Below are 27,899 nucleotides of genomic sequence, written 5' to 3'. Positions count from 1 at the left end.
ATTTGTGTTTGGGGATATGTTTAGGGATATCGATGGGACAGTTCTCCCAGGTGGGGATGCTGAGCTTTGCCCACAGCCATCACCGCCCATATTAATAGCACCAAATTGAGCTCCTGGTTACCTGAGTGCCACTCTGCCCATTTAAACAGAGCTCACTGTGAGAGGAAGCTGGGTTTAGTCATAATTTTCTGCTGCTCTCGGATTGCTGCAGTCTGAAGGAAGCAACATACATTTAATGGGAGCTGAGCCGCACGAGGGGCAGGAGCTTCCTACCAATGAGGATCACATTAAATAATTAATTGCCTCTTGCCTCCGTACATTAGTGCTCTCGGCTACAAAAGCCATTCAGCTCCATGAGGCCCCAGGCTCTGAGCATGTGGTGTAGCAGCAGCCCCAAAGCCAGGGCAGCAGAGAGCCAGGGCACCAGGAACAGGGCAGCTCTGCCCTGTACTGCTGGCATATCCAGCTGTGCAGCTCTGCTTTGCACCACTTGGCACATCCAGATGTGCGTCTCCTTCCTCCCCCATCCTCTGCATGGCTCACATTTGATGGGATGGCACTGCTTCCAAAGGGTGGCTGAGAAAGCCAGAAATGTATTTATTTTACCCAAAGCCGGGGAGCTGAATGTTTGAGCCTAAAACCTGAGCACACAAAAGCAGCATGTGGGTCCCTTATCAGCAGAGCTCATCAGAGCAGCTCATAAGGAAAGGAATGGATTCCTGTTCCTCCTCTATTTGTCCCCCTTGCCCCGCCTGCTGGTCCCCCAAGCAGCCTAGGGTCAGTCTGGGAGCTTTTCAGTGACACCAGTTATTAGTAGAAACTTAATTCCTCCTATTTCATGGTTGGGTTGGATGGGACCTTAAAGCCCACACGGTTCCCATCCCTGCCATGGGCTGGTTGGTGCTCACCAGCTCAGGCTATCCAGGGCCCCATCCAGCCTGGCCTTGGGACCTACAGCTCTCTGGACAGCAGTGCCAGTCATTCCCAGACATATCTGTGAGCCCACTGTTCCCTTTCTTGAAGAAGTGAGGGCAGAGTTTTTTGCTCAACACAACAGATGGTCCCCGAAGAAGAAGTTTGGCTGTATCATAGAATTGTAGAACATCCCAAGATGGAAGGGACCTCTAAGGATCATTGAGTCCAACTCATTGTGAATGAAGCTCTGAGGTCCCAAAGCTAGTCTGGAGACCTTGTTGATTTTACAACAGAGTCCCTTCCCTTCCCTTCCCTTCCCTTCCCTTCCCTTCCCTTCCCTTCCCTTCCCTTCCCTTCCCTTCCCTTCCCTTCCCTTCCCTTCCCTTCCCTTCCCTTCCCTTCCCTTCCCTTCCCTTCCCTTCCCTTCCCTTCCCTTCCCTTCCCTTCCCTTCCCTTCCCTTCCCTTCCCTTCCCTTCCCTTCCCTTCCCTTCCCTTCCCTGTGGATGGGCACCAAAAGGCAGCAATGCTGCATGAAGGAGATCCTGGCTCTGCCCATCCCTGTGAAAGCTGAGCACTCCTTCCTATAATCCCTTCAGCTCCAATGGCACCACAGTGATTTACAGCTCTAATGCTTTGATCCAGGGCATGTTGCACTGTGGGACACGAGGGAGCTGGGAGAGAGGACTGGAAAGGGAAGAAGTCCATTGGTGGCCATGGCCATTTTGGGAGGATATGAGCACAGCCAGGTGGGGCCTGTTGGAGTTGAGGGAAAACCAACCCAATGTAGCAGTTTTGTGAGAGCGTGAGTGAGAGCACAGCAGCATAAGGACTATTAATAGGATTTACACAGATTAGTAAACTAATCTGTGCATTTCAGGTTGGATTCCTCATTATAGAGAAGAAAATTAATCCACATACCGTGCAGAATTGCCAGGCAGTGCAGTGCGAGCGTGATCTCAGTGCTGGGGAGATGGCTGCGTAGCTCTGCTGGTGACTGAACATTGCATTGTGCCCTCCTGCAGCCCAGCACTGAGAATGGCTTGGGTTGGAAGGGACCTCAAAGACCATCTATTTCCAACCCCCAGGTCAATGACATTTACCTTCAGGTCTCTGCCTGGGAGAACAAATGCTTTGGAGTGCTCGTGGAGCAGGGTTTGAGGCGTTCCCTGGCACAAAGCGTGTGCTGGATATTTCATTTCCCACCACTGCTGGGGTGGGTCTCATCTCCCTTATCAGCAGTAACTCTGCTGAGCACCATTTGTCACCACCAGGAGCCATTTGCTCGTGGTAAACTGATTTAAGGACAGGCACAGGATGCTATAGGGATCCTGCCTGCTTTGTCCGGGGCTGTGACTAAGAATACGCTTGAACTGCTTAAGAACAGAATGAGCCTTAGAGGTACTGGTTTGAAGTAGTACATTTTCCTTTTTGTTTTGTATTTATTAAATGCAATATACCAATATATATATATATTTTTCTTCTTCTTCTTTCTTTTACTTGTCTTTTTCAACTAGGAACTCAATTTTCAGACTAGTAGGAAGCTGTGGCCATAAAACCTCCTTCCTACTTCCTCTCTCTCACCAGTTACTAAATATTGCAGAGTTCATAAATTGTGAAAGTTGGCAAATCAGAACAGTGCTTCATTTTGAGACAGGGCTGGGGCTGTGAGACCCATTCTGTGCTGCCTGGGACACATCCCTGCTGACAGAGATGCTGGGATGTGCTCAGTTCCCCAAACCGTGGATAGGGAACAGCTGGATGTAAAGATGGACTCGTGGGATTGTGGAATCATTAAAGTTGGAAAAGATCATGAAGTTCACAGAGCCCAACCCCAGCCCATCCCCACCATGCCCACTGCCCACATCCCCCAGTGCCACATCTCTGTGGTTCTGAACACCTCCAGGGATGGTGACCCCACCACTCCCTGGGCAGCTGTGCCACTGCATCACCACTCCTCCTGAGAAGAAAAGTTTCCCATTCCTAGAAACAAGGGCCACCCAGGTTCCTGCTTGCTGGGAGCGGGGTGCCCATGCCCTCTATGTGCAGCTGCTGTCGTGACAGCTGGAAATGGGCTGCTGCCAGCAGTGTGCTCCCACATGGAGTCACAGAATGGTTTGGCTTGGAAGGGACCTTGACAATCATCCAGTTCCAACCCCCTGCTATAGGCAGAGACACCTCTCTCTGGACCAGGTTGCTCACAACCCATCTAGCCTGGCCTTGAATTCTTGGTTTGCTTGAATACCCTTGGTTTTGGGGCTGCTGGGTTTTGATTTTGGCAAGCAGGGCCTGCTTCTTTACAGGGTACCTCAAAACAAAGAGGTTTTGTTAAAAAACAGGGCCAGCTGCATGCACATCAATCGGGGTGATGCACACAGGAGCAGCCTCTCCCATCCCACAGTCGGGGTTCCTCCGCTGCTGCTGGTCAGCGTCAGAATGCGGCTGCGAACTCGGGGAAGAAAAGCAAGGGAAGAAACGAACGCAGCAAGCTGAGCTCCGGTAGAGGCAGCCCGTCCTCCTGCTGCTCTCAGGGGGCATTGCATCACGTTTGGCTCCTCGGGAGAAACGGGAGGCAGTGGGCAAAGCAACAGGGGGAGGCAGAGACCTGAGTTTGCTCTGCCACCGGCATCACCGGGCGAGTTCTGCTCTCGGCGCCTTCCTCTTAACGCCGCAGACCGCATGCAGCTGAGGGGCAGGGCCACATCTTACAGCTCCTGGATATAAAACCTATCGGCCAGGCTCAGGTATTCCGAATGGGGTCTTTCTGCCCGAGAAGCGGCAGGATGAGGAATTAGAGAAAGTTGCACGGGAGTTACTGAGTCCCCATCAGCACTGCTAGGTTCCTCGGGGCTGGGTGCAGCTCCTCAACATTTTATCTTTTTCCTTCTCCTTTCTGAGGCCTGTGCCAGCTTCGGCAGCATATAAAGTAGGTGCTATTTTTATTGAATCTGGCTTTAATGTAGTAGATTTTTCACACGTGTGTTGGTTTTTATTGTTGGTCTCGTTCCTGAACTTTCTGGCACCTCTGAGTGTAAAGTCAGTTATGCACACATTGTTTGGCAGATGAATTCCTATTTCTGGGAATCATTTTCCTTCTGAAATGTATTTCTATATTAAAAATGTGATCTGTATCCATCAGTGAGGCTCCAGCCCAAAGACTTCTGCAGCCAGCGATCACCGCGGTGGGGGGACTCATGCAGCCTTGGAAGGAGACCTCCAGTATCCAAGCCATGAACATGTTCATTAAGACCTTGCTTTACTGACCCACACTCTGCCTCTTAGAGCAGAAAAACTCCCCTCTGAGCCATTGCTAGGGAAAATCCAGCCAGAAACAGGGGATGAAAAGCAATCTTCCAGCACTGCCTCCATTCCCAGCTAGATCAGGAGCCCATCAGCTTCCTCCCAGCCGAGTGCCTACTGCTCTGGCAGCCCTGGTCCTCTCTCCAGCATCCTGTGTCCCCACACAAAGGGTCCCAGCTCGGGGTGAGGGCTGCCCACCCTTCTGGAGGTGCTGTCCCCCTTTCCCCATCTGCACACAAGCTGCCAGGGAACAAGTAACCGTGGCTGTGTGTGGTTTTCTCGCCTAGGGTGACCTGGAACACATCTGCAAAGCCCTCCAAAGTAGTAGGAATGTGCTCCGTTAGGACATGATTCATCCTGCATACCGCATGGGTGGCTGCTCAGGGAGAATTTTGACATTTGCATAGGCAGAGACTTTCTGCTTCTCACTTGCCCTCCTGCGCTCTGCCGGGCCGAGCTGGGGGCCGTGCAGCCACAAGTCCCTCCTGTGCCTGTGAGGGATCCCCCCCAAAGTGGAGCTGACCCAGCAGCTTCTCCCCCCTGCACCTACAGGGCAGCAACAGGAGCCCACAGGAAAGCCTCAGATGAGAAGCTGCTCCCAGCCCACTTGCGTTGGGTCAGCCAAGCTGAAGGATGGCTTCAGACCCTCAGCCTTGCCCCAAGCAAAGCTGGAACGGAGCTGCTGTCGGAGATCAATTAACTACTTGGAAACTGCAGCCGTCCCCCACAGGCAGGAAAATATTATTCCAGTCCTACTGCTCAGGCAAAACCTTTGCCATGCCAAAGGTAAGTGATACGAACAACAGGACTGAGTCACACACGCTGCTGCTGGGAAGGAAAAGTGGTTGGGCAACAGCACAATTGTCTCCTTCTACCTTCAGGGAGCTGGATTTGCTGTGGCAGCTGCAGAGGAGCCACAGGGCAGCGAGGGAGGGATGTGCTGGGCTGGGGGGCCTCCAGGAACACTGTGAGCAGTGCTGCATGGGGCGAGCAGGACGTGTGCTGCTACTGGGATAGAATCTCCACAGATTCAGCAAATAGGGATTTACCTACCCCAAACCAAAAAAGTCCTAATGCCAAGGAAGCTGTGAGTAAATACTATCCGGTCCCAAGCTGTAGGTAGAAATGTATTATGATAGTATTTAATTAGGGCGTAAATTTGGTCTGAGGCAGATTTAATACGTGGGTTTTATATGAAATAGAAGATTTATGGTTTTTAATTTAGTATTTTTGAAGCAAAGTTACGGGGAAAAAAAACCACATTTGAATCATAAGAAGAGCTCGTGCTACTTAGGGAGGCTTCACATCAGTTCTATGGTGAGCACAGGGGTTCACTGCTGCCATCACCCTCACAGCAAGCCATTACAAGCACTGATCCTACCTCCGACTGCTCTTTTAACACACAATTCAAAGATATTGTAGCTAAAGAGAAATATTTACACAAGATGTGTATAAATATAAAGTTTATTCAGTATAGTGTTTAGAAAAATAAGTTCACATCATCTCAGAATACAAATAAAACACTTAATTGTCCAGGCACAAACCCCTATTACAGTACAACAAACATACATACTTTAGATCTCTTTGGTTGGGTAATTAAGCACAGATATGTTTGATGATACTCTCTGGGTCGGCATCATCTAACAGTGCAGTAAAGACTTCTGATTATTCCCTCCTCTAACGCGTACATTCCGCTTCAATGTCTCATCTGTTGTAAGGCACAATAAACCCATATCGCAGAAATAACTGGTTAGTTCTGGACAAGCAGTACATGCAGCAAAAGAACAAACGTCCTCTGAATGTGAATCCTGAAAGTCAGAGGATTCACCCCCCTCCTTGAGTTCAGAAATGTAAGAAGCTAAGTTTAAATTATATGAAACATAAAAGTAAGATATAAAACATCCTTCAAGACAGTAACTGCTAGGAGATACAGGAAGACTTCAGGTCTCCTTGCTTGTAAAATGCCATTCATTTTGCTTTTGGAGTTACAAAATTATTACTGTTTTCGTGATTTGAGATGCTGCCGGACCACAGACAACACAGGCTCCATGCCCCTGGGATCCTGCATGTTTGTTTCATGCAGAACCAGAGGGATGTGTCCTACTGGTTGTTTGTCTGTCCTCGTTAAGAAAAGTGCACAGGCACTGGAAATCTACGTACAGGAAAAGTTCCTGTGCACACGGGGCCAAATTCTGCCTTGCTTAATTTAACTGCAAATTATTTCTGTCAATCCATCCATTGTTGTCACTGACCTCATTTGGATAACAACAATAAAGACGGTTCCAGCCTTATTTCTAGAGAAAACCGCTTTCTAAATGCATCTTCCTGAATCCACAGGCAGGGTGAAGTGATAAATGGCGAGAGGTATTTGCTTGGATAGATTGGTGCCGTTCATTGCAACTGTCTGAGCATCGGCCTTGTGAACTGCTTTGTAGTGTCACTGCAAACTGGGCCAAATCCATCCCCGATCCAGCTCCAGTGAAATGAATGGACCACATTCTCAGCTGGTGTGAAATGACACGAAAGTCAGTGAACTGTGCTCGTTTATCCCAGCCAAGGAGCTGGCCGATAGATGTCCACGACTGATGTGGCTGAAATGTCCAATTAGGTAAGACCACAGGGATAATGCTGCAAATAGTCCAGACAGAGCATTTGATTCAGGATATTTCTGGTTCTCTGCAAAAGTCTGGTGAAATAGAGGCAGCTTTAATTAAAGGTAGTGAAGAATAAAGTTTTTTTGTTGGTTTCTTTTTTTTTTTTAGCACTCATGCTTTATAGGAATTTGCTTAAACTTTAAGCGTATTTTTCAAAGCTGAGTCTGGGACCAGAAAAGCAGTAGAATTTGGCAACGTTTCCTGTAAGATTTCCAGTGGACTTACAAGTTACAAACATATATGAAGTTGAAATGATCCTTTATTCTCATCCACAGCGGGGAGGGAAGAGAAGTAGTAGTTGTGCTGGATAGACTTATCTTCCATTGAAACAACAGAACGTGACAGTAAGGGCCGTCCGTGAGATTCAGATGCTCACTGCCATTAGTATCTGTGGGAGATGAGCATCCGTACCCCCTGAACACCATGTAAAATCTTCAGTTGGGAAACAGTGGAGCAATGCCTTATTTACAGCAGCCCCAGATGCTCGATGGGGCTTTGTGTCCTGTCTATGCAGAGCAGTCAGCCTTCTTGCTTGAGGGCCGCATAATAAAAACCGACCCTTAGTTTACAGTAGGAGTAAAACTACTATTTAAATATCTACTTTAGAAACACTGTACCGTGCAATGAGTCTTTATATTGTGCATATGTACCTGCAAAAAAAAAAAAAACCCACGAGGTTCTAACTACATCATCTGGAGGGAATGACACTTATTTTCAGTGGGAGAAAAAAAGAGTAAAACATAATAACAAAATAAGTTACTTGATACCTGGAAGACGAATAGATTAATCTTACTTTGTCCCAAACCACTGCTTTTATGTACATCCTCCGCTCCCACGAAAGAAAGGGAGGTCTCCTATTAGAAGTACCAGGCACCCCGAGATATGCACCACTGTAACAGCATACACAGTTTTCACATCAACTGTGCTGCAAAGCCATGGAATTCAGAGCCTCAGTAACACCACAAATGGAAGGGAGGAGAAGAAAAAAAAAAGGAACATGTACTGGCATGACACCACAGTCTTTTCAGTTACGGAACCTGATGAATTCAACATTTGACAGAGAGCTCTGAAATGTTCTCTAGCTTGCCTCTAGAAACAGTCTGAGCTCCACAAACCAAACGTTAAGCCCTGAACAACTCCCTCAGAGCTACACACAGCTCCTGCTCTGCGCATACGTTCTCCACTAATACAGCAATACAGGATCCTTTTTTTTCTCCAAGAAGTTGAGCAATTCATGCAGATCAGATGCAGATACCGTTATCGTGATCATCATCTTTGTTTTGAGGGTGAAGGAGGGGTGGAAAACAAATTGTTCACGCTGGAGCCCAGCAAGGCACTCAGATAAACCACTGGAGCAGAGTTCTGCACCATCCGATTCCCTGCTCACATGGAGATCCCCTGAATGCCAAGACAAGTTGTGCCAGGGGAACATACAGCTCCATGCTCTGCTTGTGCTAATCTGCACTTTAAAGCACTTGCCTTAAACACCCTTTTTGTTTGGGTGCAGGTGGGAACAGCCAACTGCCCAGGGGCTGCTTCTGTTTGCAAAGCACCAGTCACTCCTGCAAAGTGCAAGCCTCGCAGGCTTGCTCTTCCCTTTCCCTGCACTTTTCCGTGCAACGTTCAAGACTCCAGCTTGCAGTGTAAACTGCAGCATTTACCAGCAGAGCTCAGCTCTGAGATTTCACACGCTGCCTTGCAAAACATGCTGCATCCAATATAGTGCAAAACAACAGCAAGGATGTCTGTGCCGTACGGGAGAAACCTTCATTCCTTAAAGGCTTTCCACAGAACCAGGTAATAACCAAGACAAAAACAGACTGGGATGTGCTCTCTCTATTCACTTTCCTGTCCACTCTTTTTGCCCAAGTGATTTTGTGTAGGGCCTGGCGTGGAGCCCACAGAAGTTTAAGAAAAAATTTCCCATCATCTTCCAAAGGCTTCAGCCCATGTCCCTAATGAGGATGAATACATGCCTTACCTACTGTATATATTCACATTAGAATAAGAAATAAAAATAAAACAGAAACACAAAGATAAACAGCACGTCGTTTTTATACGTCTGCATTATTATTATTATTTTAAAGCTTAAGGATGTGCTTTTCCACGCTACAGAAGTTTCTCTGGAGGAAAGGTAAGGGCTTTTCCACCTGCCCACAGCCTGCCTGCTTGTGCTGTCCCTGAAGGAGAGCAGAAGGGTGAAGAGAGAGGACACCCATCCACACGCAGGCAGGGAGCAGGGCTGCTCCACAGACCTTATGGGCAGCTGCAGTTCCCACCACCGGCCCCCGCCCTGCTTATTCTGGAAGGATTTATAAATCCACGCTTAAGTGCACTCCTGGATGGGGGCCTGTTTGCTGAACAGCAGCTGAAGTCCTCCCACAAGGGCTGCTGGGCCAACGGCTGTGGGGGAACATGGGACTCCCTTCCTTGGTCTGCCCACCAACCTTCCAACTCATCAGACCGAGGCCAGAGCCAAGATCTTTCCTCCTGCACTGCTCAGCCCGTGGTCCCTCTGCACAATCCTCCTGCCTCCAGCTCCCTGCACCACCACTCAATGTCACCCAGCCTGACCAAAAGACTCAACTCTTCCAAAAGATTCAACTCTTCTTACTCGTGCAAGTAGGGACCTGGGGTCAGCAGGGCTACTTGCAAAAGTAAGGCATCAGGATTCGGCCCTGAGGACGGAGATTTGCAAGTCAGTGTTTTTATTCCTCCTGCCACTGTGCTTTAGTAACGAAGATAAGGCCACTAGGAAGAAAGGCACATGGAATTCCATAAAAAATACACAGAGAAATAAGGTTCAACTAATTTGCAAATTACTAACAAAACAAACAAAAAACCCCTGAACACAAAGACAGAGGGGGTAGAGACAGGGACCTCCTGGGTTTGTGAGACTGGGAGCTCATTTTCTAGTTTCAGTGTGATTAACATTTTACTTTTACAGTCTATTGCTTGAAAAACTACAAAAAAGTAAAACCTTGTCAGAAATAACTACGTTTACTTCCTGCTCAAACAATAAAAATAAATTAAACAGCCAGAAAACGTTTTCCTTTTCAATGCATTGTGTCTAAAGTGAAAGGGAACATAAACCATAAATAAAATCCATTGTACTAATTAAAAAAAAAAAAAAAAGTCTCCTTGATAAGAACTGAAACAATATTTACATTCATACTGGAGAGAAAGCTTCCGAGTTGCATAATTAGAGTTTCAGATGATGCTTTTTTGGTGCACTGACAAAATGCTATCTGTAGCACCTCGAAACCTGTCAATGTTTGATGTGAGATTTTTGGTATGAACACAAGCCTGCTGGAAAAAAAAAAAAAAAAAAAAAAAGCAAACACACCAGTAACAAAATTAGTTAGGGTTTTGTTTTGTTTCTTAACCTCCAACAACAAAAAAGTAGCCTGTGAGGTATCGTCTAGAGTTCTTAAAAAATTTTTCAATGCCCACGGACTAGAAGTAAACAGCGAAAACAACTGCATCATTTCTACCTTTCCAGAGCAAGATTTTTGCTTTCTACCTACTGTTAGGAGTGTGTATACTTACTGTTGATAGCATGTTGCACTACAGAGAATCTAGTTACGTTATCAGCGCAGTAGCAGTAGCCAAACCTGTACCCATTTGCTTGGTACTTCCCCTGGCGTTTCCTTTCTCCTTTAATCTGCTTAAAAGAGAATACTGCATGCAAACCAAGTGTGGCAACCGAGACCCGTTGCCAGAGATTCCTCTGTACATCAATTCAGACCATTTAAATGTTCTTCTGCTTTCTTTAAAAAAAAAAAAAACAACAAAAAACCCACTCCACTTGGTGCTTCTTAGGGCCTCAACAGGAGTCTTATCTACTGAAACAGAAAGCAAGGAAAAAAATTATAAGTCTTGCATATCTTCATCCATCTGAACTGTCTGCAGTTTGGCAAGTTCCTTTTTGTCCGTTTCCAGTTCTTCACAAACCGTGTCAACCATGTTACTCATAACATACTTGGATTTCGAATCCAGCATCATTAAGCTGCCGGTTGATTTGCTTTCTGAATTAGGCAAGAAATTCTCTTTGACATCTGGTACAGCTTGCAGAACCAACCTGTGCTCTCGGACAAAATCCTGGTGTACCTGTGCAGAAGGATGGCTCACACGGTCTCCGGTCGTAAAAACGATTTCTCCAAGTGCGGGCTGTGCTGTAGAAATGGACAACAGATCTTGACTGGTAATGAGGGAGCAGTTCTGAAGAGTTGCATAGTTAGTGTTGCTGATAGATATCACGGTAGAGGTACTGGTTACGGGCGATGACATGGACTGGCTCTCAGAGATACCAGAGCTCAGTTCTGCAGCATTTAAAAGAGTCGGTGGCGTGAGGGAGAAATTATGTGAGGGCGTTACATTCACTAAGGAGGAGGCCAAGGACTGGAGTCCTCCGCTGGATATATTTTCAGAAGACATGTTTACATTGAGTTGCGCGTTCTGACCGACTGGCATTAACTGAGAAAACACAAGGCTTCTTTCCAGTCCTTCCTGCTTGACGGATCCCACCGCCTGACCTGAATTGGGAACTGTATAAACGACGGCGCTCGGAGCGAGGGGGCTGAAGAAAACCTTTCCTTGCTGCACCGTTGAAGAGTCACTTGTGAAAGTTCCTCCATCTGATGTGCTAGAATTTACCGAAACGTTATCTAGGGAAAAGGAAACAAAAGAGAAGAAAGTACAGATTACAGCTGTCAGAAAGCTCTGCAGTCGTTTTGCTGAGATGCTTTGGCAGTCCTGTGTTAGAAGGACATACACACAACATATTTCATAGCACTGTTTACTACAGGTGAGAGAAAAATTGGTAGCATGAAACAAAAACTTGTGTTAATAGAAACTGCATCTAGAAAGAGAAAATAAAAGTTGTGGTAAATCAGGTATCTTTCAGACTCACTCTCATTAAGGAGAGCTCCTAGCCACGTGATTAAAATGAACGTGCTTTGGCCCTCACTAGTTGCCACCACTCAATTTCTATCTAAGAATAGAAGCATGAGAAACTATTAAAGATAGTCGAGAGACAGATCACAACTTGTGTGTGGGAAAGCATAGACACGTCACACAAAATACACCATTGCTGGGCAGAACCTACCCGAGTGAACCCGCAGGAGGAAAGTTCAAACAACAATAACTTCTACCAGGATAACTATGCAGTCAGCCAAGCACACAGACTTATTGCCTTTCACCGTGCTTCATCACATATTGCTAGAAGCCTAACCCTCCTACAACCACCGTGTGGTGTAAAGCCACCCCAACCACCCTCTCTGAAAGCCATTGGACTGCTTGGGTGATGTCCTAGATAAGCACAGCAAGAAAATCTGGCCAGACAAGATCTGAATTTGGTTCTACTGGACACACCATGAAAGTGGTCATTGTAACCACCCCTAAAATAAGATATGCTGGCTCTTGTGACAGGGTCCCCCTTTAAACATCTTTCACAATAGGTTTTTACTAATTGTAATTTTAGGAGGCTAAAGCTGGAGATAGTGTGATTTTTCATTACAGCACCGAAGCATATGTCACCTGGGGGAAAAGTTTAGGTCCTCATTCATTTCCACTCATCAATCACGATGATTTTTTGGAAGATGTCACTTGTACATATAAACCAGAATAATAAAGCTGAGGCAACTGGAAGTTACCTGGCAATAACTTATCATTTACTGTAGCTTACTCAGTCTGCAATGCACTTCACTTGGAATAGTGGGAGCTATTCATCCTTTTCGTGTTGAAAAAAGAACAACAAAAAAAAAAAGGAGAGAAAACAAAGCAATATATGTGGATCCTGACTCTTCTCTGCACCAGACACACTGCGGATCAACCTCCTGATATTTTCAACCATGGGGAAAATGTTTAGAGAGTGGCTTATTATGCACTTTGGACTTTCCCATTGTCCCATATTTCAGGAACACAAATTTCTTTCTCACTGCTGCCAGCTGTCAGCTTATGCCTTGGAGCACGTGGATTACACAGCTTTGTAGTTACAGGTGGCATTCAGACCAAATGTCTTACCTTTTTTAATCTTGGTTAAACTAATTGTCAACAACTTCCAGTGACCAAAACTCACTGGAAAAAGTCATATTTTCAGCTCTTATGATTTTCTACCTGTTTAAAAAGCATTTGCACAGCCTCAGTATTACTACCTCTGCTGTTTTAACAGCAAAAAACAGTTAGCTTCCCATAACTGAAATTACCTAACAATATGATTACCAGTGTAGTGAGAGCACTCCTGGAACTACAGCAATTCATTCAAGTTTAATCATTTTCATAACCAAAGATACAGTGGTTAATTAGTAACAAAGTTGTTCAGTTCCGCTTTGCATCTGAGCTGCTTCAAAATAATGAAGCAGAGCCACTGCTGCATTTCCTACGCTTCTTCCTGGCTGGCCAGAAGTCTCAGTGTATGGCATTGTTAAGACAAACTCTGGCAAACTCAGGGAGGAGCCTGCACACTTGGCACATGAACCTGTGATGACATATTTCCCTTGGACAGAGGGCAGTTTTATCCAAATCCCCCTGCACTTTCTATCTACAAGCTATTACATATTCCTATTGTTTCCCTGCAGTTTATTCATTTTTAATTATGGGATAGGAAGTGCATGAGTGCAACTTGGTTTTGTTGTGTCTATGGCCGTTTAAAATTTATTTATGAAATTGTTTGGTTAAAAAACAAAAACCAACCAAACAACCACCACAAGAACAACAACGGCAACAGTTTCCAGCTGCTGCAGTTCTCATTTTTATAAACTTTCTCATAAAAAAAAAAAGGAATTTAATGGCACATGGGGAGTATTTTGATTTACTGAAATGTGTGAAATTTACAAATTTCTGTGAAGACTGATATCATAGGCTTGGGGGAAAAAAAAGCGTGGAATGAAGAGAGTGTAAAGCAGCAGATTTCCTTCCCTGCTCTTGATAAAGCAGTTCAGCTCTCACGTCACAGCCTACCTGTGAAAAGAATCCACACGAAAGGAAAAGGGACAAATGATGTGATGTGCTGCGTGTGGCTGGGGCCAGGACATGAAAGTGCACTAAAGGAAAAAGTATTATAGCTTTGTAACGTGTGCCCAACCCCGATTTTTCCTCACAGCTTTCCCTGTAACAAATAAAGCTTTTACCTTGAGAAGCTGCCACAGAAACAGGAGGCAGCTGCAGAGAAGAAAAACCAATGCTTCCGTTCAGCAACTGGCCATTTGTTCCTGAATTGGGGATCTGGACAATGCCATACTGGTTTATTTGGACAGGAGCAGTAAAAGTAACTACAGAGCCTCCATCTTGGGAAGCAACAGTTTGTGTGCTTTCCCTTTTCACTTCTGAGCTCGGTATCAATCCCGGGAAGGAGACTGGTATGTTGCTGGGGCTGAATGTGTCTGCTGCTGTGTTGGGGACCGAAGCCTGGAGGAGTTTGAAGTCTTTCACATCTTCCGAAGAAGACGACATGATGTCAGTGATGGACACCCCATTGCTCACAGCACTTGAAGTGGTTTTGGGTGAATTTAAAGTCACCGGTTGGGAAGCCCCCACGCTGAGTCCATTGAGAATGACACCATTGGGTCCTTGAAGAAAAGAACTACCATTGAGAAAGACAGGAGAACTACTGGCAGGCACGAGGTTCCCATTCAACAAGACACCAGATGAGCTCAAGGCTATTTTAGTGTTTCCAAGCTGCTGCATGTAGACGGGCTCCATGTGGCTGGGAAGGCTGAGGCTGGTGACTCCGTCGGACGAGCTGGAGAGCGGATGTGGGGATAAATCCTCCTGCCCCTTACTGGACTCATCCTCCGTGCTGGGGTTGCCATCTGATTCACTTTTGGGAAAGACGGAGAGATGACACCGTGTTACCAGAGAGCTCTGGACCAAAGGAACCTCCCTGCCGCGATATGGGTTGTGGGAGTAACCCCTATTTCCTACATTTTGCCTTTAAAGTGAGTCAAGGCAGAGGTTTCTCAGTAAAGAACACATCAAAGCAGGGCGAAACCGTTTTACAGACTCCTCGCTGACCCCAGCCAACCAGAGCCCACCGGGCCGGGCTCAGCCCTCCATCCACCGGACAGAAGGTTGCCCGCACATACGAAAGCAGCAACAGCAGCCATTTGGTACGGCGCTCCGCGGCAGCTGCGGGCCGGGAGGCTGCGGGAGAGGCCCCGAGGGGACACCCGGGGCAGCGCGGCCTCCAGGTGCCACTTTCGCCTTTTGTGCGAGGGGAGAACCGGCGGCGGGGCGGCCTCGGGAGCGCAGCGCTGCGTTTTGCTCGCTGACTCCACCGCCCTCCATCGCATTTTTCGGTCTTTCCCTCCCTTCCCTTCCCCCCCCCCTCCCCTTTGATGTGTCCCGAGGAGAGGAGGGGGGCCGCGCTGCACAATCGCGCCCTTGGTTGAGAAATGCCTTGGGGCCCTCTGCTTTTTTTTTTTTTTTTTTTCTCCTTTTTGTTTTTTTTTCTTTTTCTCCTCCTTTTTTTTTGTTTCTTTTCTTTTTTCTCCTTTTTTTCTTTTTCTCCTTTTTTTTTTTTTTTTTTTTTTTTTTCACTCCCCCTCCCTCCTTCCCGCGGAGGGAAGAAGGCGGACGGGAGGGGCGGCAGCAGGGAGGTCACCTCCACCTGCCCGAGCCCCCGCCGCGGCCCCACGCCCCGGGAGGAGGAGGCGGAGCGGGGCCGCGCAGCGCCGGGCGGAGCGGGGCGGGAGGGGGGGGGGGGGTGAGGGGGGAGGACGGGGCCGGGCGGGAGGGCCGCGCTCCTCCGCCGCTCGGGCCTCGGTGCTTCGCCCCGTTGAAACCCGAGCGGGGGCCGCTCCCGAATCAGGTTTCAAAACAAGAGTGAGCGGCGGGACCCCGCGCGTCAATGATTAACTCTGTCAGGAGGGACGGTTAAGTTTAAAAGAAAAGAAGAAAGAAAAAACAGAAACAAACAAGCAAACAACAACGAAAAAAAACCCAACAAAACGGAGAGGAAACAAACAAACATCGCTGCCCCCCCCCCGCCGCCCCGCACCATACGCACACACACACGCACCTCCCCCGCCTCACGCACGCACAGAGACGGCCGGAAAAGTTGTGCTCGGGGGGGTGCGCTGGGAGCGAGGGAGTGGGGAGGGGGAAGGAGGGAGGCCGAAGGTAAGCGCCATGTTTGCAAGGGAAGAAAGGGCCGGGAGAGGGAGAGACGGCGGCGGGAGAGGGGGCGGGGAGCGGAGCGAGCGCTCACCTTTTGGACTGCGTCTCGGACGGGTTGCGGTCCCGCTGGCGGCGGTTCTTGAACCAGTTGCTGACCTGCGTGAGGGACAGCCCGGTGATCTTGGCCAGGTTGCGCTTCTCGGCCGGCGAGGGGTAGCGGTTCTGCTTGTAGAGCTCCTTGAGGGCGTTGCGGGACTTCTCCTTGAAGCAGTACACCGTCTCCTCGCCGTCCCAGATGGTGCGGGGCAGGGGGTATTTCCTCCGCAGCCGGTACTTGTCCACCGCCCCCAGGGGTTTGCCCCGGGCTCGCTCCGCCTCGGTGTAGCGAGCTTTGTACCACAGCTCCTGCAGCAGCGGGTGGTTGGACGAGTCGAAGTTGTGGCTCTCCAGGATGCTGTAGAGCTCGGCGTAGATGCCCTGGTGGAAAGCCACCAGCGCCCGGGCTTTCATCAGGCTCTCGTTGCCACGTAGCAGATCGCTCGGGGGCAAAGACCACAGGAACCGGGCCAGGCGGTCCAGGTTGCCCCCCTGCTGCAGCGCCTCGCACACACACGCGACGTGGTCCGGGGAGAAAGCCAGGGGGGGCTGCGAGGAGGACGACGAAGAGGACGAGGAGGAGGAGGAGGAGGAGGGAGAGGCGGCGGCGGCGTGGTGGTTCCGGGCCAAAAGTTCCGTGTGGAGCAGGACGGGCTCGGCGCTGCCCTCCTCCCCGGCGGCGGCTCCGTGCTCCATGGGGAACGGGGCGGCGGCGGGGGGGGGCGGCGGCGCGGGGCTCAGCGCGGCCGCTCCGTCCGGGGGCACCTTGCCGGCGTCGGAGAGGATTTCCATCACATTTTCCTGCTTGATCGTGATCTCGTCCGCGGGGGAGGCAGAAGACATGACTTGGTTTGTTTTCTTTTTTTTTTTCTTTTTTTTTTTTTCTCCCCTCTCTCGGTGTCCCCTTCTCCTCCTCTCCCCCCTCTTCTATCTCTCCGGAAAGTCCACTCCTCCTCCTCCTGCTCCTGCTCTCGGCCGGCTCTAGCCGATCAGGTTTCCTCCCGGCCACGCAATAACCATTAACGAGAGCTGCTATAGCAAAGTAGTGTAAACGGGCTCCTCTCCGCGGCTCCCCCCAACGTGACTCCCGGCCCCGCCGCAATACTATATGGCACCGCAGCCTGCTGGCCCGGCCGCGCCCTCCCATTGGCTGCGCCGCCAAGGGAGGGCGGGGACTCGCGCGTCGCCATGGCAACTGTCAATCAAACGGCCCCTCTCTCCTCAGCCCCCCCCACTCCCTCCTCCCTTCACCTGGAGCCGCGCGGCCCCTTCAGCCCGTTCTCCTCAGTTTCCCGTCCCGCGGGGCCGGAGGTGGAAAAATAAAGCTTTTCTCCCCGCGCTGCGGCTCCCTTGAGGCTGGCTGTGAGGCGGGTGCTGTTCGGAGCGGTTCGTACCGGCCCGGCCCGGCCCGGCCGAGCGCCGCGCTGAGAGCCGCTGTGCGGAACGCGCGGGGCGGCGGGCGGTGCCGGGGGGCCGCTTTGGAGGCGCACCGGGCGGCGGAAGGCGGAAGGGAGCGGCGAGCAGCCGGGGGAGGAGGAGGAGGCGGTGGCGGCCATGGACGAGCTGGGCTGCCCGCGCTGTAAGACCACCAAGTACCGCAACCCCTCCTTGAAGCTGATGGTCAACGTCTGCGGGCACACGCTGTGAGTTGAGCCCCGGGGGTTACGTGGGGGCTGCGGGGCTGCCGGGGTGCGCCGGGAGCGCTGGGGCTGGGGAGCGAGCGAGCTCGTGTTGTGCGGGGCTGTCGGGCTGCTGCCAGGAGAGGATTCGAGGTATGGAGAGGAGGGAGGAGAGAAAAACGCGTTTCTGGTCGATTTAAAGGTTTCTCGGTTGTATTTAGCGGCCTTATGTATGTATTACCCCGCGTGTTCTGAATGAGTAATGCTTTATCTGAAGGTTTGGTGCTGCTTTTAATGTTGGGCAATCCTCTGCTGAGCGTGTGTTGGCGGTGCTTCTCCAGTACATCCCTTTTGCAGCAGGGAGGTCCTTACCGATGTTGTTCCTGTCCCCCAAAGCTGAACACGTGGGTAATTCCCGCTGCTGGCTGTATTGATGTAAGCACTGCGTGGTCTGAACACGTGCACTTATGGATCTGGAGGTCTTCCTCAGGTTCTGGGCAAGTTGTAAAGGTGCTGCTCTAAATTCTTTCTAGATACTCATGATAGAAACCCCCGTACTGCAGTAGCAATCCGTTCTGTTTTTTTATCTTTTTAATGTGTCTCTCCATCTGTCCCATTACATAAATGTTAGGATAATACATGTGTTTCAGACAGCCTAAAAAGCCCTGTGTGCTGATGTAATAAGTTACCAGGATGAAGAAACTGGATTGCAACAAGGGATTTATGCTATATTGCTTAGGGGTGAAAAGAAAAAAAGGGGGGTCGTTTTAATCCCTTTCCCTGATCACATCCTCTATGTCTATGCACTCACTTTTGCTGCTACCAGGGAAGTATGTGGGAGGGCAGCAGATGCTCTCCTGGTGGTGCTACAGTAGGAGGAAGAGGTAGCAGGAGTGTCCCTTTGGTAACAGTAATGCTGGCTGTGTGAAAGTGTAGCATTAGCACAAAATTAATTCAGAAGGTAGCAGCTGGTTTAGGCGTGGCTGTGCAGCTTGAAAATGATGATTCTCTCTGTCTTCTTTTCCAATGGAGATCAAAGCACTTCTGCTTTCAAGCTCCTCTAGAGCCACTTCCTCTAGAGCGTGTTTCAGTTTGCTCTCCTTTGGTTCTCAACCTTTTCTGTTATAGCTGAGTTTTTCTTGAGAATATCAGTTATATTTTGTGCTATTCTGGGGTCAAGCTTCCTGCTTGGCTGTCCTTGTTTTCTTCCTAGCTGCTCAGAGACTGCCCCTGCTTTCCTCAGCTCTTGTTCTTTGCAATTCTACATTTGGAATTGTTTTCTCCATGGCCACATTGGTGGTCTGAGCTCTTGCAACCTTGGGCTCGGACAGCCCAAGTGTCTGCAAGTGGAAAGAACTGTGCAGTGCCACCCAGCCTGACCCTGCCTGGATCCATAGAGGTTAGTTCCTCCTTTGCCTTCCCAGGACAGAGGTACTGCAACTTGGATCCACTGCCTTAAAGCATATGTGCATGAGGGTGAAGCTGCAGTCACTGTGTAGGTAGGATTTCTGTATTTCTTTACCTCTGTTGTAAGAACTTTTCATCTTGATGTGATTCAAGTGGGTTGCTTTTCTTCTGTAGTATCCTTCTAGTAACCCCTTTAAATTGGTGTTCTTAGTATTACAAGTACGTATTTCTGTACTATATTATTAAAACCTCCATGCTTGAAGCTGTTTCTTGGTAATGGCTTGCTACATGTTTTCTCTCTAAAATAAAAGGGACTGACTTCTTCCTATAGCATTCTAGGAATCTCTCAGTACTTCAGTGTGTACTCTTTTTTTAGTTTGTATGAATGTTAATTGATGTGTCAGAAGTCTCACAAAATCAAAACTATGTTGCCTCAAGTTGACATTTCTGTCTGCGCTGCTCTGTCATTGAAGGAAATTCTGTTCCCTTGACATGGTTTGTTCTTACACTGCATGTTGGCTCTTAACTGTGTTGTTATCTGAAATATGCAGCAGAAAGGTTGCTTGGCAGCTCATGTATTCCAGCATCATCCTAGGGACTGATGGCAACCCTGACCAACCTGTGCTACCGTGTGTATTTGGTTTCCTGCTTTGTAGGAGTCACTGCTTGTCTCCTTCTTCAGGCTGCTGGAAGCTGACGTGTGGAGCAGAAATAGTCTTTGATAACTGCCTGTGGTGGTTTTTGTAGGGTACACATTGCTATGTTGACCAGATTTGAAAACCATGAAGTACTCTTTTAATGCAGTAATGCCTGAATATTGTCCATAGGTGAAGATTAATAAATTCCCTGCAGCGCTGTATCGCCTTAATTGTCCTTGTTTGATGTTTGCTCAGGAGTTTTGAGGCAATTGCTCTGATGCGTTTCCCAGTTTTGGCTTGTGTTCTTGTCATTCTGTGCTGACAGGGATTTCATTAGCCAGTTCCTCTGACCTCGTGAAGGCTGATGCAACAAACCCTCTGAATGCTTTAGCATTACCTGTTAGAGATCGTGTTAACACACTCCTACTTAACTGCTCTTTCCTTCACTGCATGTGTTCTGAAGGGATATTTTGTTACCTACGGGTTGTTTCTTTCCTAATGTTTTGACTTTTCCTGGTTTAATAATTGTGCTATTCACTTTAAGTCACCTTCAGTTATTTGAAGTTATACAAAAGGGAATACATGCAGAGTCTGTTGAATTTCAAATCACTGAAGAGCTTTTGCCTGCTGTAGGGGCCTGCTTTGCAGGAGGGCTGGACTTGGTGTTCCCTGGAGGTCCCTTCCAGCCCCTACAATTCTGTGATTACACTTGGCTGAGATGGTTCATCAGAGAATTTCAGGTTTTCTGGCTTTCAGATAGCTTCTTCCTTGATTGTTAGTTCACTTTCTTTACTTTGTAGCCGTTCTACCCTTCTGAAGAATAGCAAGTGGTGCCTTTTACTGCTTTCTGTTGGCTCAGGAGTTGGAAATTTCTGCTTTCACTTTCTTAGCTAGTTCCTCCCCTTTGCTTAGAATGAAATTAGAAGAGACTATAGCTTTTTTTTCCCCCCTATTTCTTGTGTAAACAAGGTTAATCTCAAAGTATTTGAGAGCTTGTTGGGCAGTGTGTGTCCTGTTTGCTCCTCTTTGTTTTTTTTTCTTGGCAGATGCCTGCAGTGAAGGTCCTCGTTGCTACAAAAATTTGTGCTTTGGCCATTTTGTTGTTCATCCTTTTCACCTTTCTCATTTCGCTGATGTAAATATCTGGAGTAGATTGTATGTGCTCTAGTACCTAGTTAGCCTCCCATCTCTCTTTTATTGTGACCTAGACCCTGCCAACAGATCTGTTCTGCATCATAGCACCTATGTACACAGGTAGCATCAAGCACAGCGACACAGGCAGATAGGCAGAGGAGGGAGGAGCAGCTTTCTTGTAGCACCATGTGTTTGCCATGCTGAGTTTTCCCGTGGCCAGGGGGCTCTGGAATGTGCTCACATCCACTGGTGGTAGGGGTCAGAATACTGATAAGCACCTTGGTGCTGCAGTGGAGATAAGGGGTAACCAGATGAGTGCAAGAGGATAAGATTGAACATTCAGTCTTTGCTGTAAACATCTTTCAGGTTGAGCTGTCAGTGCAGTTCACTCTGATGGAACCATGCCAAACCCTACAACTATGGGAATACATGGGGGGGTATTTTTTTTAGTATTTTCCTTAGTTATTGCTGCTTGACCAAAATAACAAGAAGTGTAATACCATATGTTTTTGGCATTACTGTAATGTTAAATAAGCCTTTTCCACTATAAATCTTCCCTGTCACAGGGAGGGCAGATGATAAATTAGCAGTTAAAAGTTGTTCTAAGGTGGGACTTAGTATGGAAATGCTCAGTTCAAGAATAATGAATGTCGTTTAAAGTTTATTTTCTTAAGTATCACAGAGGTTCAAGGCATCACATGCTTGGCTTTAAAGATGCTTTTGCTCAGGGGAAAGCGTGTCTAATTACGGAGCAGTGCTTGATTAAAGTTCTGCAATGCATTATTTTCTAAGGTGAAGTGGTGGCTTTGCCTTCTTTTTAAAAGCTCACTCTGAAGAATTGTCATGCGTGCACAAAGGCTTTTGAATGCAGTTTTTGGTTTTTCGGATTCCTAATGTCTTTTCTGAATACATGATGCAGGGTGCGTGCTTGCCAGTGCAGTTGCAATCCACCTGGCTTTGAGACTGAATTATCTTTTATTCAATCTGCTTGAATTTCATGGCCTATGCTGAGTTTTTGGGGGCAGGTTAAGCGTATCCCGATGATTTACTTACATAAAGAGGAAAGGAAATGCGTCCACCAAGAAGTGCATTAAAAGAATGTTGAGGTTGTTACCGCAAACAGGGCAGGGTAAAGACATTTACTGTTGGCTGTAAACTTGGACCATATGGTCTCCCAACAATCAGACACAAAAGTCTTATGTAAAAAAGCAATTAATTGGGGCTGCTGGTTCTGCTTTGTTGTCCTGCTGCCTGCTACAGGGAGGGGGGAAACTGGTGTTTAAAGCTCCTTTGGAGTCAGCAGGGCTGCTCCAGCTACCTGTGACCTATCCCAACTGGAGGGAGGAAGAGTGGATGTCTGCAGACTAACAAAAGCACAGAAACTCCCTTTCCCCCCCAGGCGTTGTGCTGTCTCTGCAAAGTGTCCTTCCCATGCTTGACAGCTCTGGGAGATGGGTGTGGGCACTGGAGCAGCCTCTGCAGAAAGCTGATATCTTGCTTTCTGCTCCTGCTTTCATCCCTGTCCTGTGTTTGCCTTTGTTCATACAGAGCTGCAATATTAGATGGTCGTTAATGATTCTGCTTGATAATAAACTTTTCTGCTGTCGTCTTCCTGTCCACGAGAGCCTTATGGAAAGGTGTCTAGTCTCTTTATTAAAATTGATTTTTTTTCTCCTTTTCCCAGAGGGAGGTGTGTTTATTTCTCAATTAATTTGTTAATAAGGCTCCAAAATGAAGAAAGCATAACAACGCTTAGGATCTCTGGGCCCAGCTTTGTATCGCTCAGGGGAGACATCAATTCATTGGGTTGTGTTGTGGGGATTCTAATCTGCCTGCACCCTGTTACGGCTGTTCCAGGGATTCATTAGGGGGTAAGTGCATCCTCTGAGAACTCTAATTGAAGCGCTAACGGCTGCTAAAATGAAGAAACAGAGGTTTCATTATTTGCTTGTTTATTTTAATGCTAGGAGCACTTGGAGTTTTGCGGCTGTCAGATTCACCAGGAGTTGAAAGTATGAGCATCCCCAGTGAATTCAGCAGAGTGGATCTCATGCCAGCACGTGGGGCTGGAGTCATTGGAAGAAAAAGTCTGGAATCTTTGTGTTTAATCTCCTTCCAAGTGAAAGGATCGCTTGGCCTCCTGCTGCATTCTTCTCTGCAGTGTGGTTCAAGAAAATCACTGTCTTTTAGGGTGGAGGGGGAAGCCCCAGAAGTTGTGGAAAATAACATAAAACTGTACTTAAGCCAAGTTAAGTCTGAAGAAGCCTAATTAGGGGTAGGTAGTGAGGATCTGTCAGACCTGTAATTTTAACCTAAGCATGTGGGAACTGAACGCTTAAGTACATATTTGAGTTTTATTCAGCAAGTTTTTTCTTCCTAAACGAAGGATCTTAAATACAAGATGCACAAACTGTTGTATTCAGGGCTGTTAGTTGTTCCCTAGAAGTTTGCTGTGTGGTTTGTTTGTTTTTTTAAGGCCTCTGGGTTTTTCTACTGAAAAACTAGATAAGATGCTTCATTCTAACTACTACTTATGGATGACCTGGGAAAAACACGATGGAGCTTTTCACTTGGATGTGCCATGGGAGGTTAGGTTGGCTGACACTTGTTTGAAATAGTAGCACAATCAAAGCCTATCTGCGTCCTCAAAGGAAGAAGCAAAAAGGTAATTTATTTTTTAGCTGAGTATGTTCCCTCAGAAAGAGATTTTTTTCCTCCTGAATTATTATTATTATTATTTTTTTTCCTAAGGGTTGGGTTGAAAAGAACCACAATGATCATCCAGTTCCAACTCCCTGCTATGTGCAGGTCACCAACCAGCAGACCAGGCTGCCCAGAGCCGCATCCAGCCTGGCCTTGAATGCCTGCAGGGATGGGGCATCCACAGCCTCCTTGGGCAACCTGTTCCAGTGCCTCACCACCCTCTGAGTGAAAAACTTCCTTCTAATATCCAACCTAAACCTCCCTTGTCTCACTTTAAAACCATTCCCCCTTGTCCTGTCACCACCCACCCTCACAAACAGCCATTCCCCCTCCTGTTAATACGCTTCCTTCAAGTACTGGAAGGCCACAATGAGGTCTCCCTGGAGCCTTCTCTTCTCCAAGCTAAACAAGCCCAGTTCCCTCAACCTTTCTCAGAGTATAAAGATCTGAGTCGCCTTTCTTTGTCTTTTTGGAGTTATTCCTGTTTTATTAATTGAGATTAGAACTGACCCATCCCATGACTCTTCTAAAGCCTCTCCAACTTAGTCATTGGTGGTGGTTAAATCATTGCTGAAATACCCAAGAGGTTATTTCCTTCTGCCATCCAGTTTTGACAGTGAATATCTGCTTTTAAATTTGGCTCTGGATCATGGTCTAAATACTTCTGTTGAAATGATGTTAAAAATACATCTATTACATTATAATTCAAGCTAATAACTCTGTGGGTTTGTGAGGAAGAAGGACATTTGAGTTCTCTGTTGTTGCCTGGGCTTGAAAATGCTAGTAAGTGATATGCATAGGTTGAACAGCTAGGAAATTAAGCAAATATCTTCCTGAGTTGTGAAAGTTAAGTCTCAGATAATACTAAATTGTTGGGAGAACAGAATTGAAAAGACCATCTTAGAACACTGAGAAGTTGCATTTCTGTGTTCTTTGTCTGAGGCATTGGTTTCTGGTTATTTTTTTATTCCAAGGACAAGTGAAGGTGAAGTTTGAAGTAAGGTTGGGTCAGCATTTTGGAAATTGAATTGACTATTTCAGTGTTCAGATCTGCTTAGGAAATTAAAAAAAAAAAAAAAAAAAAAAAAAAGGAACCTTCCCTGATGATAGCAGAATGTGGGACAAGCTGCTGAGCTTGTGTTGTGGGCAGTTAGGATTCACATCTCCAGTTCCCTTTTGGATTTAATGGCTTGCAGGAGGTGGTGGGTATTTCTTCACAGAAGGGCTGCTCTAATAGTTATTACAGTCGTAAGAATTGATGCCAAGGGTGCACTGAGTTTTGTAATGATATCTGCTGGTTTTGGGTTATTTTTTATTTTTTTAATGTTTTGCAATAATTATTTGTGACAAGATCTGATCTAAGAGCTTCACAATAGTTCCTGCTGTACCTGACAAAATCAGACTTCTTTTTTTCATCTTTTGAGGCCCTGGATACGATGTTTTAAGTTGTTCTTCCTTTGCAGTTGTATGCAACATACATGGGAAAGAGGATGTTCATGTTCAGGAAAGAGAACAGGATGAATGATCAGCAAATAATCTGGTTTGATGGCAATTATGCTTCAAACTGGGAAACACGTAGGTAATTATTTTTACTGTTTTACTGCAGTCCTGCTCCAATGAATAGCACAAAGGTTAAATATATGTCTGAGCATTTGCAGAATCCTAGGCTTAATCTGAGCATGTTAACTCCTTAAAGTTACAGAGAAAGATAAGTGGTTCTACTGAGAGCTGGAAAACAGCGGGATGGTGCAGAATGAGGAGCAGGTGCTTTTTAAGAAGCAATGTTCAGGTCAGAGTTCTCAAGTCCTAAGAACGTTCTGCTCCCTAAATTTTAGTAATGCCAAGCAGTGTCAGCAGGCTGTCAGTTTGTGCCCAGGTTACAGAGAATTTCTGATTTTCCTAGACAGCAAAACTGAAGGGAGCGCTTCGGCTGATTCTGACACCTTCAACCTGGGAGTCAGCATGGGAAGTGCTGGGTCTGATCGGGCTGCAGGTTTGGCACCAGGATTTGTTGCATCACAAGAACTGCTGACAGTGCCAGGTTGAAGGAGGAAGACCTTGCTTGTTCCAGGCAAGTATGGGCAGACATACATACAGTGCCTTTGTCATCCTTGCTGGCAATGTGTCATGTGCGCGTCCTATAAAAACTGGTATCTTCATGGGGATCAGGAGCTGAAAAGTCTATATATGTAACTAATGACTGGATAATCTTTAACATGAGTATGAGAATAGCCTTGTGTAAAGAGAAGAGTTCGTGTTGTTCTGGGAGTAGCTGTCTGCAAGCTTAAGAAGATCACAAACCCTTAGTCCTTACGCACCCTGGGTGGCGTTGGGAAGGGCTGTCAGTGCTGGTTGTGTATTCTGATAACTGACTGATTTGCCGTGGCCTGGAGATGAGAAGCTGCCTTTAAATCCTCCAAATCCCCTTGTTCCAGAGAAAACAAACAAAATCTACATCCTGAGAAAGGGGATGTTTAGGACTGAGGGCAATACTAGGATGATGTGGTGTTGCTGTGAATGTTGTGAGCCAGGCAGCATTGGGGCAGTTTGGGAGCTGGAAAGGCCCATGCCAGTTGAGCTTAGTCTAGAATTACTGTATTTGTTTGAACCTCCTTGTTTCTAGTCTTCCAACCAAACCTGGCCTAAAGTCTCATTGCACAAATCCTTGTTTCTATTCTGTCTGTTTGGTTTTGAGGAAAAATGGCACAGGATGGAAATGCGGATGTGTCCAGAGCGAGCTGTCTCCATGTGGGCAGTACATCAGTAGTGCCTGAGTGCGGCAGCCCCCTGCAGACCTATTCCTTAGGATGAAATTGGGGCATGCATATGGGAAACTTTGCTGCTAAGTGAGAAATTTTGGAAAGATCCTTCTCTTCAGCAAAGAATGTGTCTGGGAAACATCTCATAGCTCTGGAGAAACCGCAGCGTTTGTAGAGGAGCTGGAAGGGGAGGGTGACTCCTAGCTCTACCTTGTGACAGTGAACGAAACACAAATGTGGAAAGGGATCTTGGTTGGGAAAGGAGAACGACTGCATGAGGATCTTAGGGAAGTGATGTGGAGCGTGTGACCCCAATACACTGCTTTTCCCTTGTGGGGTTGCAGCAGCACCCAGCATTTGAGGAATGCTTTGCAGAGTCCTGGAGCTGCCAAGTTCCCAAAGCCCCACATTTTCCAAGGGCTCACCTGCTGCTCGGGCTGCCCTGCAGAAGTACAGCCTGCGGAAATTCTCCTGCACTCCCTGGGAGCTGTGCTTTGAGCAGAGGAAATCCTACAGAGCGCTAATGCTAATCGCTCCCAAATCAGAAATGTAAAATTTGGGCGTGCTTCAGGCATTATATCAGCTTAATTTTCTTATCTGGTGATGTGAGGATAATAGTGCCTCATGGTGATTTTTGAGGAGGTCGGTTGCTAAATGCTCACTGTGCATGCCAAGGAAAACTGGAGAGGAAGGAAAAAAAGTAAACTTGTTGAAACAGGGTTTGAATGGGGAGAATAAACAAGGATAAAATGACATTGTCTGCATGCACATTGGTTGAATGTTGTCTCTCTGGAGGGCTGAAAGAGGTGGCAGTCCTGGCAAGCTGAAAAGAGCAGCCCTACAGCTCAGCTCCTGGCAGGCAAGCACATAGCTTGAAGGGGAAAAAGGCAGCGCTCAGGCCTTACACTGTGCAGGAGTGACGTGGCATGAAGCCTCCAGCCACTGCCTGGCTGGGCTGAAGCAGGCTGATGGATGCAGAGGGGAGCAGCCTGAGTGCCTCAGCCTGCCTTCTGAGGGAAGGGGTAACTGCGGGGAGAGATGGAGTGCATTTCTATCAGTGCGTGTGACCACCAGAGGGATCAGACCGCTGGGATTTTCTCTTCTGCAGTTTCATTCTGCATTCTTCCATGCAGCTTGGTTATGGGTGGTTTACGTACAGAGATTTTAATTGTCTGACATGGTTATAGACATGGTCTGACCTATTTATGCTGTGTCACAGGTCGACCTTTTTTTATTTGCTTCAGCCTGGCAAAAAAAAATAAGGCTGTATTTATGACTGCGATGCAGCTTTATATTTCTACTTGCACAAGTAAGACTTGATTTCCAAAACTCGTGGTATTTCTCTAAGTGGGTAGTTCAGAGATAACTGCATCATTAAACAAGAACCTGCACAGCCTGTGTTTTCTGTGAGCTGGGTCAGTTGGATCCCATTTCCAGAGTTCCAGTGGTTCCTTCCTTCTAGAGCTTCAATGATGTAATTGGCAAATGCATCTGAAAGTAATCATTCACTGAATGTAATGGACCTCCACCTCTTTCTCTTACACCTAATTAGTTCAGTA

General features: G+C 47.3%; 2 protein-coding genes across 3 annotated transcripts in view; one reads left to right on the top strand and one right to left on the bottom strand.

Annotated features, from left to right (window-relative positions):
- Positions 1 to 9,558: 9,558 nt before the first annotated feature.
- On the bottom strand, positions 9,559 to 17,252 carry SIX4 (SIX homeobox 4). Its single transcript, XM_031605320.2, has 3 exons — positions 16,076 to 17,252; positions 13,998 to 14,686; positions 9,559 to 11,534 (listed from the first exon to the last, which is right to left on the bottom strand). Exons 1-3 carry the CDS (start codon positions 16,921 to 16,923, stop codon positions 10,738 to 10,740), a joined length of 2,334 nt encoding a protein of 777 aa, XP_031461180.2. The 5' UTR covers positions 16,924 to 17,252; the 3' UTR covers positions 9,559 to 10,737.
- Positions 17,253 to 17,269: 17 nt separating this feature from the next.
- The window catches only part of MNAT1 (MNAT1 component of CDK activating kinase), a 117,564-nt gene continuing 106,934 nt past the window's right edge, over positions 17,270 to 27,899 (top strand). For both annotated transcript variants that reach the window (XM_031605324.2, XM_090141820.1), the window contains exon 1: positions 17,270 to 17,723. In XM_031605324.2, the coding sequence (XP_031461184.1) occupies positions 17,635 to 17,723 (89 nt within the window). In that variant the 5' untranslated portion in view covers positions 17,270 to 17,634. The remainder of the gene's footprint in view (positions 17,724 to 27,899) is intronic.

This window comes from Phasianus colchicus, chromosome 5, assembly GCF_987193195.1.
Source record: "Phasianus colchicus chromosome 5, bPhaCol1.hap1.1, whole genome shotgun sequence".
Taxonomy (NCBI): domain Eukaryota; kingdom Metazoa; phylum Chordata; class Aves; order Galliformes; family Phasianidae; genus Phasianus; species Phasianus colchicus.
This window is presented reverse-complemented; position numbering and strand designations above follow the sequence as displayed.